This window comes from Ovis canadensis, chromosome 1 (genome assembly GCF_042477335.2).
Source record: "Ovis canadensis isolate MfBH-ARS-UI-01 breed Bighorn chromosome 1, ARS-UI_OviCan_v2, whole genome shotgun sequence".
NCBI classification, from domain to species: Eukaryota; Metazoa; Chordata; class Mammalia; order Artiodactyla; family Bovidae; genus Ovis; species Ovis canadensis.
The window spans coordinates 242,097,420-242,114,731 of NC_091245.1; the positions used below are offsets into that span (position 1 = coordinate 242,097,420).

General features: G+C 38.8%; 2 protein-coding genes across 4 annotated transcripts in view; one reads left to right on the top strand and one right to left on the bottom strand.

Annotated features, from left to right (window-relative positions):
- CP (ceruloplasmin) overlaps window positions 1-17,312 on the top strand; it is a 60,687-nt gene that overhangs the window by 42,116 nt on the left and 1,259 nt on the right. The window contains exon 19 of one of the 2 annotated variants that reach the window (XM_069562947.1): window positions 13,689-13,789. In XM_069562947.1, the coding sequence (XP_069419048.1) occupies window positions 13,689-13,780 (92 nt within the window). In that variant the 3' untranslated portion in view covers window positions 13,781-13,789. Of the gene's footprint in view, window positions 1-4,674; window positions 5,078-13,688; window positions 13,790-17,312 lie in introns of those variants that run through there. The other variant, XM_069562958.1, reaches the window with a different exon arrangement.
- The window catches only part of HPS3 (HPS3 biogenesis of lysosomal organelles complex 2 subunit 1), a 41,512-nt gene continuing 30,547 nt past the window's right edge, over window positions 6,348-17,312 (bottom strand). Inside the window, exons 14-17 of one of the 2 annotated variants that reach the window (XR_011251151.1) lie at window positions 16,551-16,658; window positions 12,771-12,977; window positions 11,796-11,890; window positions 6,348-7,162 (exon numbers count right to left, since the gene is read on the bottom strand). Coding sequence is in view for 1 of the 2 variants with exons in the window: in XM_069562974.1 (XP_069419075.1) it covers window positions 7,035-7,162; window positions 11,796-11,886; window positions 12,771-12,977; window positions 16,551-16,658 (534 nt within the window). In the remaining variant the exon portion in view is untranslated. The remainder of the gene's footprint in view (window positions 7,163-11,795; window positions 11,891-12,770; window positions 12,978-16,550; window positions 16,659-17,312) is intronic. The other variant, XM_069562974.1, reaches the window with a different exon arrangement.

Below are 17,312 nucleotides of genomic sequence, written 5' to 3' on the forward strand. Positions count from 1 at the left end.
GGTACTGATACAGCACCAATAGTTTCTTGAGTAATACAAATTGACACCAATTTGATGCAGTGTAATCCATAGTCCTAAAACCGATATGTGTAAGAGAGTAGTTGTGATTTAACAAAAGGCACATTTAAAATTTAATGTCTTTTTAAATAGAAAACGTTCACTTTTTTTTCCAGGTAGTACCTGGTACAGGAAACCCCCCCTCCCCACCAACCCCATACAACAAATATAATTTCAAATAGTCAATCAGGCAGAACAGAGTCTTTCTGTGCTTCTGTGGGGAGGGGAGGCATTACTGATTATTGTTTGACAATGACTGTCTTAGTCCATTTAGGCTAAGTTTTGTTGTAACAAAACTCAGTCCATTTTGTTGTAACAAAATACCAGACTGGGTAGCTTATACATTGTTGTTCAGTCGCCCAGTTGTGTCTGACTTTGCAATCCCATGGACTGCAGCACACCAAATCTCCCTGTCCCTCAGCATCTCCCAGAGTTTGCCCAAGTTCATATTACAAAAATTTATTTTCACTGTTCTGGAGTCTGTTAACCTGAGATCAGGGTGTCAACACAGTTGTGTGAGGGTCCTTTTCTGGGTTAAAGACTCACTGTATCTTCAAATGGCAGAAGGGACAAGCTGGCTCTCCACAGGCATCTTTTATAAGGGCTCTATTCCCATTCACCAGGGCTCCAACCTCATGACCTAAACACTTCCCAAAGACTTAACCTAATACTATCACCTTGGGCATTAGGCTTTCAACATATGAGTGGGTGGGGGGAAGATACACAAATATTTATTAGACCATAGCAATGATCCAGGAAAAAAAAAAACAAACCTAAATTCCCTGCTCTGCCCATCCCAGCAAGAACACTCCCTCCTATGTAAGCACATGCACACGATAAAATCACAGAAAAACAAATAGCCCTTTGATGGATAAACACTAAATACCAAAGAAATGTGTTACATAAAGAGTAAATTCCTGCTACCAACAAGGGATTAATGTCCAAAATATACAAACAGTTCATACAGCTTAATATCAAAAAACCAAACAACCCAATCCAAAAAATGGGCAGAAGATCTAAATAGACATTTCTCCAAAGAAGATATACAGACAGCCAACAGGCACATGAAAAGATGCTCGATATCACTTATTACTAGAGAAATGCAAAACAAAACTATGAGACATCACCTCATACCGGTCAGAATGGATATCATCAAAAAAATCCACAAATAGTAAATGCTGGAGAGGGTGTGGATAAAAAGGAACTATCCTACAATTTTTTATGGGAATGTAAATTGGTACAGGTGCTATGAAGACAAGTATGGAGGTTCCTTGAAAAACTAAAAATAGAGCTACCACATGACCCTATAATTCCACTCCTGGGCATAAATCCATACAAAACCACGATCCAGAAAGTTGCATGCACCCCAGTGTTCACTGTAGCACTGTTTACAATAGCCAAGACATGGAAGCAACCTAAATGTCCATTGACAGGGGATGGATAAAGAAGATGTGGTATATATACATACACACACACACACACACACACACGGGAATATTACTCAGCCATAAAACAGAAGTAATCTCATTTAAAGCAACATGGATGGACCTAGAGATAATCATATTCAGTCAGAGAAAGACAAATATCATATCACTTATGTGTGGAATATAAAAAAATGATACAAATGAACTTAAAAAACAGAAACAGACCCACAGACATAGAAAACAAATTTATGGCTACCAAAGGGGAAGTGAGGGGGCAGGAGATAAATTAGGAGTTTGGGATTAACATATACACAATACTATATACAAAATATGTACACAAGAACCTATTATATAGCAGAGGTCCTATACTGTACTTAATACAAAAACCTATAATGGAAAAGAATCTGAAAAAAAGTATATGTATATATATATATATCTGAATCATTTTGCTACTCATGTAAAATTAACACAACATTGTAAATTAAATATATTTCCATTTTAAAAGTTGAGATTAGAAAAAAGGAAAATTCTTGCTTTATGGTTGCACGCTTTGGTGTTTCCTGAGTCTTCTGAGTACAGAGCTGTTGGAATTGGCAACAGCAAATCCAATGAGGGGAAATGATGTAGAGAAAACAACTCCTTGCACTTCCCCATCAAACTGGCATAAAAGGGAACACATAAATGAAAGAAAATATAGAAGTACATATATTTCAAATACTAAAAATCACTGAAAGATTACTCACTGGTACAAATGAAGGTTTCTGTTCCTGTTCTTACACAAAGACCTCATAATATGAAAAACTACTTCCATTAAAACCCTTTATTACAAAGTGTGGTACTGAGAGCATCAGAACACCAAAGATTCAGACAAAACATCAACCACTGCATGTAATGCCAGTAACTGCTGAACAGGGCAGAGTCAGAGATGAGAAAGAAAACCTTTCTTTAGAAGGTTTAAAGAAAAATAGCACACATGGAAACCACATGAAACTATCACCCTGTTTAGGGAAATAATCCAGAGTGAAGGAATACGGAGCCAGGCATTCTGGAAATTCAAGTATGCAAATGCCTGATATGCAGAGAAAGCTGCTACAGGCTAAATCTACACAACAGAGACAAGGAAAAGATTCCTCTTGTAGGATAAGCCCAGGAAGAGACGAGGGAGGTGACTTTGTTTGGTTAAGGTGACTTTGCTTGGTTAAGAAAGGGGAAACTGTTTTAAAAGTCCTGCTAAAAACTGTGGAACAAACAGCAAATGTGAAGGCAAAACATGAGTTGGAAAAAAAGATTAAAGAGAAATTTGGCTTTTCAAAGACTGAAAGAAGCAATTATGAACAAAAAAGATAGTCTGAATGATTCACAGAAAAATGGGGAGCCACATTGGTCAGTCTGAATTATCTTTAAATGAAAGTCTGATAAAGCTTTGGCCAAGTCTACCTTGATTCTAAATCTTAGGAGAATTTCAGCCTGCCATGACACAGACAAGGGAGAAAATCAAGTTATAGTGAAAATTTTCAATAATATGCACAGGGAGACAGACAATTTCCTCCACAAAGAAAAAAAATATCACTGGAAAAGAACTGTGGATATCCTGTCATGCTTAAAGTAATGCCTCATTTCCTCTACCCGAGGAAACATAATAAAGACCTCCCCTAATAAATACAAACAGTACTTTGTTTAAACTGACACTGCCACAACAGCCAGATAACCTCTCGAAGCTGTCTGAGGAAAAAAGCTTATTTAGCTTTAAGTTCCTGATACACAGGGAGTGTATATTCTGCACTTCTAGTAGATGCCCAAATCCAGTTCAGTGCTCTGCTTGGCAAATATCTAACCACATACTAACTCAATAAAAAGGAATTTTTAACTTTTTTGGACACCATGTCAGACTTACAGAAAAGTTGCAAGAGCAGTACAAAAAAAAAATCCCTGTATATTTTTAAGCCAGATTCCCCAAATGTTAACAGTTTGCCCAGCATCATCTATTTTCTCATCCTTTCTCCTATCTCCCTAACCACAAAGACTACAGATACTGTAAATACATATACTCCTATTTCCTGAGAACAAGACTGTTCTTATAAACACAGTATACCTACCAAAATCAGGACCCTTTTCGTGTTTCCTCCATTATTCTACTCATGTTCCGCATAGGAAGAGAAACTCCGATTCATGCGCTATGTTTGGCGGACACGTCTTCTTGTCTCCTGGGTCTGGAGCAGTTCCTTGGTCTTTGTCTTTTACCACTTTGACATTTTTAAAGAATACAGGGCAGTCACTGTGTAGAATGTCCTTCAGTTCTGGTTTGTCTAAGGTATGCTTGGACTTCCCACATGGCTCGGTGGTAAAGAATACACCCGCAATGCAGGAGAGGCAGGTTCAATCCCTGGGTTGGGAAGATCTCCTAGAGAAGGAAATGGCAACCCACTCCAGTCTTCCTGCCTGGAGAATCCCACGGACAGAGGAGCTGGGCAGGCTACAGTCCATGGGGTCGCAAAGGGTCAGGCAAGACTCAGCGACTAAACAAGGTTTCCTCATGATCAGATTCAGGTTATTCATTGTTTTCTCTCAGCACATACATCAAGAGACAAGATGCTGATTTGCTCACTTACTGGTTGTGTTCATTTTGAGCATTTGATTAAGGACATGTCTGCCAGGTTTCTCTACTATAAAGTGACTATTTTCCCTTTTATAATTAATAAGGTTCTTATGGGAAGCAAAGTTAATTTTTCCTTCCTAAAGCAATACTAGAATGAGAGGCGGAGAAGGCAATGGCACCCCACTCCAGTACTCTTGCCTGGAAAATCCCATGGATGGAGAAGCCTGGTAGGCTGCAGTCCATGGCGTTGCTAGGAGTCAGACACAACTGAGCGACTTCACTTTCACGCATTGGAGAAGGAAACGGCAACACACTCCAGTATTCTTGCCTGGGGAATCCCAGGGACGGGGGAGCCTGGTGGGCTGCCATCTATGGGGTCGCATAGAGTCTGACATGACTGAAGCAACTTAGCAGCAGCAGCAGAATGAGAGGTGTGTTTTAAACATATAAAGAGCAGAAAAATATAAATGAATCAAGAATAACTAAACAACATAACCTTTAAAAATTAGAATACATTTAAAGCACCATGTGCTAATCTTTTTAACTGTATGATATATGCTATTTTTAATAATGGTCTTAAAATTTCTTTTTCTATAGAGATCAAGTCTGGATGAAAGAAATAAATTGGTGATAAGTGGAAAAAAAAGAAAAAACAATGATTTGTAACAATGTATGTGAAAGTGTTGAATAGAAGGCTTACTTTGGAATGGCTATAAGCATTAAAAAAAAAAAAGACTGAAAATACACATGCCATACATTTGTGCAGAAAACTGTCACTGTTTCATATGTAAAGATCAATAGACTGTATTTTGACATGACTGACTCCAATACATCTGGTAATATAACTGATTAATATAGGTGGTTCATATCACCACCATTAGGTAGGGCTTTACAAAACTGTATTACAAAAAAAATCTATGACTAGATGTTGTCCAGGACAGTCCTTAAAGGATCACTATTAAAGATTCAATGATTTCAATAAAAATAAGATTCAATGAAATGTTTCTAAAATTTGGCTTATCAATCCTTCTAATGTACTGTTGACTTCATTCCTAATGGATCAGTGGACAAAGGGGCATCAATGTAAAGTAAAACAAAAAATCAAACAAGACAAAATAAAATAACAAAATTTCAAAACAGTGAGACCAACATTGAACTTTTAATCTACAGAACTGTTAAGATAATTTTGTGTTGTTTTAAGCCACTAAGCTTGTGATGATTTGTTACAGCAGCCATAAAAAATCAATAGGATACTCTTCTAAGATGTACCATTTATTTTATGTCATGCATGCTAAGTTGCTTTAGTTGTGTCCAACTCTTTGCGACCCTGTGGACCGTAGCCCATCAGGCTGCTCTGTCCATGGGTTTTCCCAGGCAAGAATACTGGAGTGGATTGCCATTTCCTTCTCCAGAGGATCTTCTCGACCCAGGGATCGAACCAGTGTCTCTTACGTCTCTTGCATTGGCAAGTGGGTTCTGTACCACTAGTGCCATCTGGGAAGCTATTATATATCAATTATACCTAAGTAAAGCTGTTAAAGGAGTTTCCCTGGTGGCTCAGAAGTTAAAGAATATGCCTGCAATGTAGAAGAGTTGGGTTCGATCCCTGGGTCAGGAAGAAATCCTGGAGAAGGGAATGGCTACCCACTCCAGTATTCTTGACTGGAGAATTCCATGGACAGAGGAACCTGGCGGGTTACAGTCCATGGAGTCACAAAAGTTGGACACAAATGAACAACTAACACTTTCAAAGCTGTTAAATTTTTTTTAAATTTTTTAAAATAAAATAAAAATAAAATATTTTAGTTTTAAAATAAAAGATTTAAAATATCTTAAAAATAAAATATTTATTTAAACATTTAAAAAGAAAATGTTCCCTATCTGAATTTTGTGAACCCGTGAAGTCAAAAGGATGTTAATCTGGAACTGGAAAAAGACAGAGTTGAGAAATAATCTATAAATTAAATTCTGATAAAAACAAACACTGCCATCATGAGAAAAGTTTTTATAATACGGTTGTGGAAACACCAAGTGAGTAGCATTTTTGCCCAGTCTTAACTAAGGTCAAGCACACAATCAATGAGCTGAACTTGGACTCAATTGTCTAATAAGAGGCTAAAAAAAGAAGACACAGGTCTTTATATTTCTTTATTTTTCACATACACTCTAGCTAAAAGAGCAAGAGTACACATCAACAAAAAATGGAAACAAAACTTTGACTGAAAGACATGCATTCAACAAATTACTTAAGTAGCCAGACAAGAAGAAAGTCAGCTTTGTAAACTTTTATTTCATTTGATTCAGAGAAACTCAACATGAGCTTGGAAAGTAACAAGAAAATAAAGTTTGATATCTTTTACTGTGGGAAAACAATAAAATCTTTCTCAAGGAAAATTACTGTTTTTAAAAGTGACACAGTAGAAAAATCTGGAAAAATCAAGAAGGTTGAATTCTGGACTACTTGGAAGGACATTCTTCTGAACACACTTACAAACTGTTTTATGTTCCTGGGATGAAAAAGACTGTCGTGGCTCCAACAACAGTAAACTGATGTTTCTTGGTATAAAAGTCAGCCTCTATCTTTCAAAATATGTGCTTTCTTTGAGGGAATTCCAATGTCTTGTAGCTTTTTAACATTCTGGACAATTAAATGGACTCAGGTCATAAATTATGAAATTAGTAATAACACTGAGGTAAGTAGACTGAAGGAGAAGGAAATGGCAACCCACTCCAGTGTTCTTGCCTGGAGAATCCCAGGGACGGTGGAGCCTGGTGGGCTGCCGTCTATGGGGTCGCACAGTCAGACACGACTAAAGCGACTTCGCAAGCAGACTGAAAACATTTGCAGTGTATGTACATATTCAATATAAAAATCCTTTATATATATATTTTATATGGCATTCAGCTTTTCAAGATTCAGTGCCATGTGCCATTGCGGTACATTTCAAATGATACTTTCAAGTCAATGATTTCTTTCGACTGCAGTAAAGAAGATACGGCAAGAAAAACGCTGCAGTGCCATCTTCTGGGAGGACGTTTAAGAAATCCCTTAGTTCTAGTTCCACAGCAACAACTGACAGTGTTTCTGTTTGTGAGAAAGAATATCTGAGTTAGAACTGAGATTCTGCCTTTCACCCAATTCTCTCATCACTCAACCAGTGAGAAGCTAATTCAGGTGACAAAATGTTGTAACTATAGTAAGAGAGAGGGAAAAAAAAACCAGTCTTTTAAATCTAAAAATGCTTTACAGTTCTAACAATTTACTCTGTCCAGAATCATTTGTAGGAAAATACAATCAACTGAACACTGTTTTTATTGTTAAGACTATATTGCAGCTCCTTTATAGACTGTCTGTGTGGCGCTAGTGGTAAAGAACCTGTCTGCCAGTGCAGGAGACTCAAGAGACATGGGTTCGATCCCTGGGTTGGGAAGATCCGCTGGAGTAGGAAATGGCAACCCACCACAGTATTCTTGCCTGGGAAATTCCATGGACAGAGGAGCCTGGCAGGCTCCAGTCCATGGGGCCGCAAAGAGTCAGACATGACTAAGCATGCATGCACGCACACACGAGTATGTGCACGCCCGAACACACACACACACACAAACACAGAGGGCATTAACTGTTAGATGAAAGTGAAAGTCAAGATGCTCAGTTGTGTCCAACTCTTTGTGACCCCATGGACTGTAGCCTACCAGGCTCCTCCGTCCATGGGATTTTCCAGGCAAGAGTACTGGAGTGGGTTGCCATTTCCTTCTCCTGGGGATTGTCCCCACCCAGGGATCAAACCCAGGTCTCCCCCATTGTGGGTAGGCACTTTACCATCTGAGCTAGTGCGAAGCCCTAAGTGTTAGATGCCATTTTCCTAAATCTGTTCCTCTCTATTCTGATTTTCATGTTAATAAGCATAACTCTGTTTTCAAGACCATTTACTTTTTTTTCTCAAACTGCAAAATGTGTTCTAATGAATATTAAATATTAAGGAAATTAGTAAACATTTTTATAAAGGTAACTAATTTTATGACTCTATTGTTCTTGATACACGCAAAAAGGTAACTAATTTTATGACTCTATTGTTCTTGATACACGCAGCCCTCTGCTGGGAAGGGAATGACATTTAAGAACAATGTTTCTAAACCTTCTGCAGTGACATTCTCTGTTTGATTCTTACATGCCTACCATTTATCCTATTTGCAGAGTAACTGAAATATAAAAATTCCTGCTCAGGTATGTGTGCGTCCTTCCAAAGCCAGCTGTCCAATATACACAATCTAAATCACCCCTTACACAAAGGAATGACATGCTCTTGTTGCTAAAAAGGTAGTGAATGGTATGACAGGAACATATGAGAAAGATGCCTGGCTCTGGAATCAAGACAGACTTGGGCAGGGATCACTCTTCAACTTACGCTCTGGGTGACTTTGAGAAGGTCAAACTCCTGAGTCTCAGATTCCTCATCTATCATGTAGTGGTACCACCTACTAGCTTCCAGAGTCCTTGGAGAATTATTTAAAAGACAGTGATGCATTCTGACATACTGACATAAAACAGAATCTTAATAAACATTACTAACTAACTCACAAAACTCATGAATTATCAACACTTTCCTATTAAACTAGTTTATTTGGTCTAAATGTGGAACCTGTAAGAATAACCTACATACAAAAAAACTGATTTGGGAACCACTGTAATTATAGAGCCAACAAAAATCTTGCCACTGCCCTATTCTCCTCTTCTGCCAATTAGTGAGGGGCTTATACAGGTTAGGACTTCCCCGATGGCTCAGATGGTAAAGAATCCGCCTGCAGTACAGGAGACCTGGCTTCGATCCCTGGGTTGGGAAGATTCCCCTGGAGGATGGCATGGCAACCCACTCCAGTATTTCCTGGGGGGCTTCCCTGGTGGCTCAGAGGGTAAAGTGTCTGCCTACAATGTGAGAGACCCAAGTTTGATTCCTGGGTAGGGAATATCCCCTGGAGAAGGAAATGGCAACCCACTCCAGTACTCTTGCCTGGAAAATCCCGTGGACTGATAAGCCTGGTAGGCTACAGTCCATAGGGTCACAAAGAGTCAGACACGACTGAGCGACTTCACTTTTCACTTCACTTATACAGATTACAAGAACAAGGTCAATATCATAAATCTGAAGAGTACTTTAAATCCTCCAGTGTGTCTAGAAAATACGTGTTGAATGTTAAAAACGGTTATCTCTGGCTAGAATTTAAACTGACTTTTTAAACTTCATAGTTTACTACTGTGCTAGAACTTTTACTAAGCACAGTTCACTGACTCAAAAATAGTAATAAGTATTTCCGTGAAACAAGCCAATCACTAACCCCAGTTTTAGTGGCTCTGTTTTAGTGCAGTGGTTCTCAACAATTACAGTTTTGCCACACCCCCACCCCCAGGGACATCTGGTAATGGCTGGAGACATTTCCAGTTTACCTGGGCAAGTGTTACTGGTATTTAGTGGGTAGAGGCCAGGGATGCTGGTAACATCCTACAATGCACAGGAGACACCTACACACAAATTATCTGGTTCAAGATGTGAGTACTGACAAGGCTGAGAAATGCTGCACTAGAAAGAAATCCAAGCTCCTAAGTATACTGGTGGTGGTTTATTATATTAAACTTTATATATCTACATTATCATATTTATACTAAATATTTATTATATTAATAATGGTATATTATTAATATATAAATCCATGATCTCCATCTCAACCATACCATCTTGCAATTTTTGCCTAGCATTCTACTCCACAGTCAGTCTTGAACTTCTCATTAGTCCCAGGCACTTAAAAAACTGGCTTGCCTCAGGCTTACTCAGTAAGTAGAAGGCTTGGAACTCACCTCCAATTCTAACTCCAATCCTGGTCTTTTCTGGATATACCACAAGTGCCAACAGAAAGACAACTCCCCCCTGCCCCCCCAATAAAAATGGACTTGAGGTTATTCAGGTGTCTTCCCTTCAAATCAGTAACTAGTTATAGACTCTTCCTATAGAGAAGCACATCGCTGGCAAGGAAAGTGTAACATGAAAAATGTTAAAACACGATTCCAGCCCTGAAGGTATTACATACAATCTGATAAAGGTTAAATCGCACACAGCACTTAGTTCTGTGAGCCACACACACACTATATGCACATGTGTGTGAACACACCCATATTAAAGATACAGAAAAATGAACATGTGGAGGAATGACTATGGTTAAGCTACGGGTAGAGAGTTTGTGAATGAGGATCAGAAAAGGAAGAAGGAAGAGTCTTGCCTAAGATAACGACACTACTGGGGTGTGAAGATGTGAGGTACCTGTCCCAGAAAGAGATCCACCAACAACAATAATCAGCTCAAAATTACACGATGCAGATGGGACTGGGCAATCAAACAGCTGACACTGCTGCTGCTACTAAGTCGCTTCAGTCTTGTCTGACTCTGTGCGACCCCACAGACGGCAGCCCACCAGGCTTCCCTGTCCCCGGGATTCTCCAGGCAAGAACGCTGGAGTGGGTTGCCATTTCCTTCTCCAATCATGAAAGTGAAAAGTGAAAGGGAAGTTGTTCAGTCGTGTCCGACTCTTAGTGACCCCATGGACTGCAGCCCACCAGGTTCCTCCACCCATGGGATTTTCCAGGCAAGAGTACTGGAGTGGGGTGCCATTGCCTTCTCCACACCTGACACTGCTACCTTGTAAAAATGAAAGTATCACACAGAGAGGTGGGTAGGACAAGTAGTATGAACGTTCCTCCTTGTCTTCCCAGTCACAAACATACACCTTTACTTAAATGAGGATCTCCAGAAAAGCACCATCCAATGGCCACTAGCTTTGCCTAACACTTAAAATCAGTGACCTCAGCTGGAAAATACAATTCCCACACTGTCAACTTCTAATATTTTAGGCACATTGGTATCAATAGAACCATACCTTTGTCATCAAGCCAACCATTAGCAAGAGATATTAACACACAAGAGAAGAGAAACAAAACCATATAGCTATCAATATTTATAAATGACTATAAATTATAAAAATTCAAACAGTAACTACCTTTTCTATAAAATACTGTGTAATTTAGAGATACTAAGCGTCTAAATTTTTGAGAAACTTGTCATTCCTAAGTACTTGGTTATAATTATGACTAACAATAATAAATAATCTTAATTTCCTGCATGAGGTAAATTAAGCACCCAGATCATTAAAACAAAATGGACTTGTCTTAATGGTTATTCCAATTTTTTAAATACTGAGGCTGTGAGTTTCTCTATGATAAACTGTTAAGTGTTTGAAAAAATTAACTTAGAGGAATCAGCTCTAGAGCTAAAAGTGAAGTGAAGTGAAGTCTCTCAGTCGTGTCCAACTCTTTGCAAACTGCATGGACTGTAGCCTACCAGGCTCCTCAGTCCATGGAAATTTTCCAGGCAAGAGTACTGGAGTGGGTTGCCATTTCCTTCTCCAGGGTATCTTCCCGACCCAGGGATCACACCCGGGTCTCGCGCATTGCAGGCAGACACTTGACCATCTAAGCCACCAGGGAAGCCCAGGGAAGAGCTAAAAAATACAAATGAATAAGGTAAGCTCTCCGGGTAATTCTCAGACCCTCAAGCTCAGACCCTCTTCACCATACTTGAGAATCACATAAAATACATGAGAAAGCAAGGTTTCAGCAAATTATGGAAATGAAGACTCCCAAATTTATAATAAAGCAAAAAAGATTATTTTACCTTTTAGTGATGATACATAAAGTTGATATTTCTCTCCACCACATTTTATTCTCTGACAAAGTTCAGGCAGCAATTTTTTCCACCACAAAGTCTATCTTGGGAAAAAATGAGTACTTTTAAAGTTTGCATTTTATACTCAGATTTCCAACAAGAAGAAAAAGATTGTGCAAGGAAGCACAGGGCAAAAATACATCAACTTGGTTAAGGCAAAGACTTTGTTCAAAGTCTTCTGCTTAAACTATAACATAAGTCAGATTTTTACCTTGAAAATCTTAACAGTATGTACACTGTACATATATATGTACACCACTATTTTCAAGAAGAAACATAGGCATGTCTTGTTTTCATCTCTGAGGTAGCAGGAAAGAAGGAAGGAACAAAAGAAAAATTTCTAAAATCAAAAACTCTTCTAATCTCTAAAGACCAGATAATCCACAAAAGATTTTCTCATCATTCATTATGTTTTCAAAATCTTCAGATAATAGCGGACTTCATCTCCAAACAAGAGATTTTTAGTGAAAATAACATACCAGCACAATACATGTTAACAGCCTCTGCTGCTGCTGCTGCTAAGTCGCTTCAGTTGTGTCCAACTCTGTGCAACTCCATGTGTCCTCCCACCAGGCTCCCCCATCCCTGGGATTCTCCAGGCAAGAACACTGGAGTGGGTTGCCATTTCCTTCTCCAATGCATGAAAGTGAAAGTGAAGTCACTCAGTCGTGTCCCACTCCTAGCGACCCCATGTTCTGCAGCCTACCAGGCTCCTCCATCCATGGGATTTTCCAGGCAAGAGTACTGGACTGGGGTGTCATGGTACTCAAAACATGTAACATATTAGACATACATGCTCTTTTGACCCACATAGTCCTGTGAGGTTGGACTGGCATAATCTGTCCCCATTTTGCAGATAAGGCAACAAAATTATCATTTGATTATCACATATAAAGACTAAAAAACACAATCTGAAAAGCATACCCGATTCTCTTCTTTCAGCTCGTGATTAGCATATGGGATGACTGCCTCAGGGCATCTCTCTAACAGCCTGTCTATGCACTGCTCATACTCTTTCAAACGCGTATGACACAGAACATGGACACTGAGGCCAGCAACAGTATCTTCTGAGAGTGGCTCCAAGAATGGAATGATGGAAGCTATGTCAAACGAAGGACCACATATAAGAGACTATGAACAGAAAAGTGAAATGTTATGGAAAGAGGCACCCAAAACACTAAAGCACAACATAACAGAACACAAGTGTTTCCAATGATGTCAACTCAAGAATATCTGTAATATTGAAAAACTAGAAGAAATCTAAACATTCATCAAGAAGTGATGAGTAAATAAATTATGGTACATTCAAATGATGGAATATTTTGTAGCTATCAAAATTGTTTTCAAAGGCAATTAAGGACAAAATGCTGCTCATGATCAAATCAGTAAAAAAAAAATACAAAATTATATTCAAAGCATGATCAATTCTGTAAAATCTATATAGGTACATGCCTTTGGAAGAGCACTGAAATTTGAAATAGAAACCAGTTCACTGCATAGAAGGATAAAGCCCACTTTTGCTTTCTTTTTCACACTTTCCAAGGTTTCTATAATACACATGTACCATATATAAACCAAAAATAAAATTTAATATTTAAGAAAACTAAGCAAACTAAGAACTAATAATTTGTATCAATACCATTTGCTGCAAGCTAAATGACTTAGAGCAGCTGTTATTTCAGTATTCAGAACGTGACCAACATTTTACTTTTAAGCATTTAAACTAATATTAATACTACTTTTGATTATACCACCAAAATAATCTCTGCTTCCCCTTTATTCTGGATAAAAATGAAATAGTCATATCCTGATTTTCTTCTTCTTTTATCCTTTTTACTACAGCATCTTCTCAGACTCACACGAGAATGTGGAACATGAACTATCCATTTACAGTCAGCGTTATGATTTTACTCCAATTATCGAAGAATGGCTAGGAGAATAAGGTTGGTCTGTTTCCTTCCTGCAATATTCACTTTCATCTGAATAATTTTCTGACAGTAACGTAGCAAATATGAAATAAGATGATTAAAGTGAAATGAATCAAAGCTTGGTACAAAATGGGTTACCCAGGAACTTTTAGATAGTTGAATCCATATCATTAAGAAGTTTAAAAATAAGAAACACCAGACACAGAATTCCCTGGAGGTCTAGTGGTACGTCCACTGCAGGGGGCACAGGTTTGATTCCTGGTTGGGGAATTAAGATCCTGCAACTTCAAGATGTGGCCAAAAAACAAAATATTACCAGACAACCAGACATGCATCACTGGATAAAAAATGGCCCGCAGGTTACTACTACTCTTTAAAATACTCAATGTTGTCTGCTTTTCACCAGTGTGTTCCTTTTTTTCCCCCCAATATTGGAAATGGACTCTCCACCCTCAACACAGGCACTATTTATTCCCTTTTCTGATCTCCTTGGGACTGGAATTCACAGAATTCTCTACACGATCACACCTGTGGCTCCAAGAGGGGGGAAATGGCAAAAAGGTGAGGGGAGGGGACCAGGACAATTCTGGTAAAAGGTAGGCATATACTAGCTACTGTGTTCTAAATGCAGTAGTGCTTTTTTTTTTGACACATAGATTGTTTCGATAGATTTTATAGATAGATTTATAGATTGTTTTTATATTAATTTTTGCACAAATATACTATTACAATGTTTTTTGAGGACAAGTAACAGAGACATATTAAATCTGTGTGGTGGTGGTTAGCTGGTGGGTAGAGGGAAGTCATAGTTTTGAAAAGCTCTCCAGGTGATTCTGAATCTCATTCTGAGGTAAGAAGAGATGAGATCTTTTTGTTCTTGATAGTTCTTTTTTCTAAATGACAAGATTGATTGACCCCAGATAATTTAGAAAAGAGTTAGAGTTAGGAAAAGGATTTAGAAAAATTTAGGCTAACTGAACCTTCTGTCCTGTATCAGTAAACACTCCCTTTTAAATACTTTAAAATGGATTCTAAAGGTCAATGAATTACACTTTTTCAAGCCGAGATTTTAAGTATGCTTTGAAGCTTTATAGGGGATACTTAACAGCACATATTATGACTTTAAATATATAATTAACACATATATTCTAAGAGGACAAGGTCTTGCCTGCCTCATTCAACGCTGTACATCAATCACATTTATAGTTTATGATCAAGGACTATTTGTGGAATGAACACATCTGAGATTCAGCCCTCAGCAGCACCTCTGTATCATAAGAGTACTAGAGGTAAGAACCTGAAAGAATCTTCTTTGGCAATTAAAAAAAAAAAATGTAAGTAATTCTCTATCTGGAGACATCATAGGTTGTCTAGAGGCTAAGACTAAGCAATATGGTCTCTTGAGTTTCCCTTCCTGACCTCCACTCCCAATTTGACATTTTGGTTTCTAAAAGCAGTAACTACATTTACACCAAGTTCCCAGCATAAATCAGGGGTTGCAAAAAGCCTAACAAGGCCAAACTAGATGACGAAAATGTACAGAGGCAGCTGGGTATAAGGAAAATGGACGCCAGACACTCCGCCTCTGGACCAGGGAGACTGGAGATGAGCGTGAGGTCGTCAGGCAGCCAGGACTGCGTGAGCCCTGCGTAAGGAGGGAAACCACCAGGGGCTCCAGCCCACAGGTCTCAGGCAGTGAGGGCCGGGGATTACGGCTGGATCAAAGTGCTGCTGAGGTTTTCAAAGAGAAACTTGAAACTCAACACTTCTTCATTTGAAATCTCAGCTTTCACATGTTAGCAGACCAAACACAACAGATGTGAGCATTATATTCAGTCCTCAGGCCGCTGACTCCATCAAATAAAATCACATACACATGCAGCCCAGCCCCACCCACCAGGTCAAATGTGGACTTCATTTCTCACTTTCAGTCAAAACACTATCGAGGTCAGAATTCTTGTGGGATGGGCTACATTCTCTTGATCATATTTCTTACTTTAAAAAAAATCTGGGGCACATGTGTGCCCATGGCTGATCTGTGTCAATGTGTGGCAGGGGCCACCACAGGGTTGTGAAGTGACTGTCCTCCAATTAAAATAAATTAATTAATTAAAAAAAAATCTGGGACTTGCCTGGTGGCCCAGTGACTAAGCTCCAAGCTCCCAATGCAGGAGCCTGAGTTCGACCCTTGGTTAGGGAACTATATCCCACATGCCACAAGGAAGACTGAAGATACAACATGCTGCAACTAAGATCCATGTAGCCCAATATATAAATAAATAAATATCTGGGGGGAAAACTCTGTAAGGAACCAGATAAGCTGACCACTTTAATCTGTTTCCTATAAGATAGATAGGTGCGCTTGGCTTGGGCTAGAGGCCTAAACTGTATGAGTGAATGCTAAAATTAAAAAAAATTAATTAACTAAATTAATTAAAAAAAAAAAAGTGAATCACAATGAAAACACCACGAAGCATTTGCCGTACTTTTATTTCACAAAGCATTTTCAAGCACATCCTGAAAGTGAGGCAAGACTGTCACAGGACTCGGTGAAGCTCACTCGCCCACCCACCAGCAACAAAACCAGCCTTCCTTCAGCAGTTTCAGGCAGAAGCAGCAGGAATTCCCTGCAGAGCTGCTGAGGATGCCTCATGATAGATCTGTCGCCCAAACTACACACTCTCAGTTAACAGGACAACTGGGAGCTTACCAAATTTAAGTCCTATACTATATTATAATATACAAATTCATAAGAAAAAGAGGCATCTTTATTTACCTGTAATTTTGAAAGGTCTTCCATATAATTTTTGTCGACTAAAGATTCGGATGAGATTAAGACATTAACCCATGGATTTATTAAGCCATAATGACTACAGGTGTTTATCTAAAATGTAAAAGAAATTTATTGTAAACAAAGTACAATAAAACAAGGTTTTCTTCATCCATCCCACAAAAAGTAAGCAGTCTCCAACTTTCTGCTGTGTCCCTAAATTAGTTATACATTTTCTTGGGAATGGGAAGAAAGTCTTAGAATGTATTCCCCTGGGAAATGTTTCAGCCTTGCTGCTTCTTAATGAACAAATCTTTACTAAATATTTCCTAATATTTTAACTTTCAAAAGGGTGCAAAGAGACAGTTTCTAACAAAAAGGGTAATACTTCTTTTAAGCTAATTACATTTAAAAAAAGTTAATAAGGGACTGCCATGGTGGGCCAGTGGTTAAGACTCCGCGCTTCCACTGCAGGGAGCACGGGTTCAATCCATGATCAGGCAAGTTCTGTGTGCCATGCAGCGTGGCCAAAAAAAAAGTTAACAGTAACACTGAAAATGATTTTTATTTCTACTACTTTCCTTGGGAGTCAAAACCTCTTCCATAAGTTCTGAAGAATTCCCATAAAGACTCCCTTATTCAAGAAAATCCACATTAGCCTTGCATCCATAAGGGGTAAAGGGGGTGAGGAGACCAGGAAGCATAAGAGCAGAGTTGTCAGAGCGGCTCAGACTGCAAAAGAGCTCTAGTCTGTGCAGCCGACAGGAA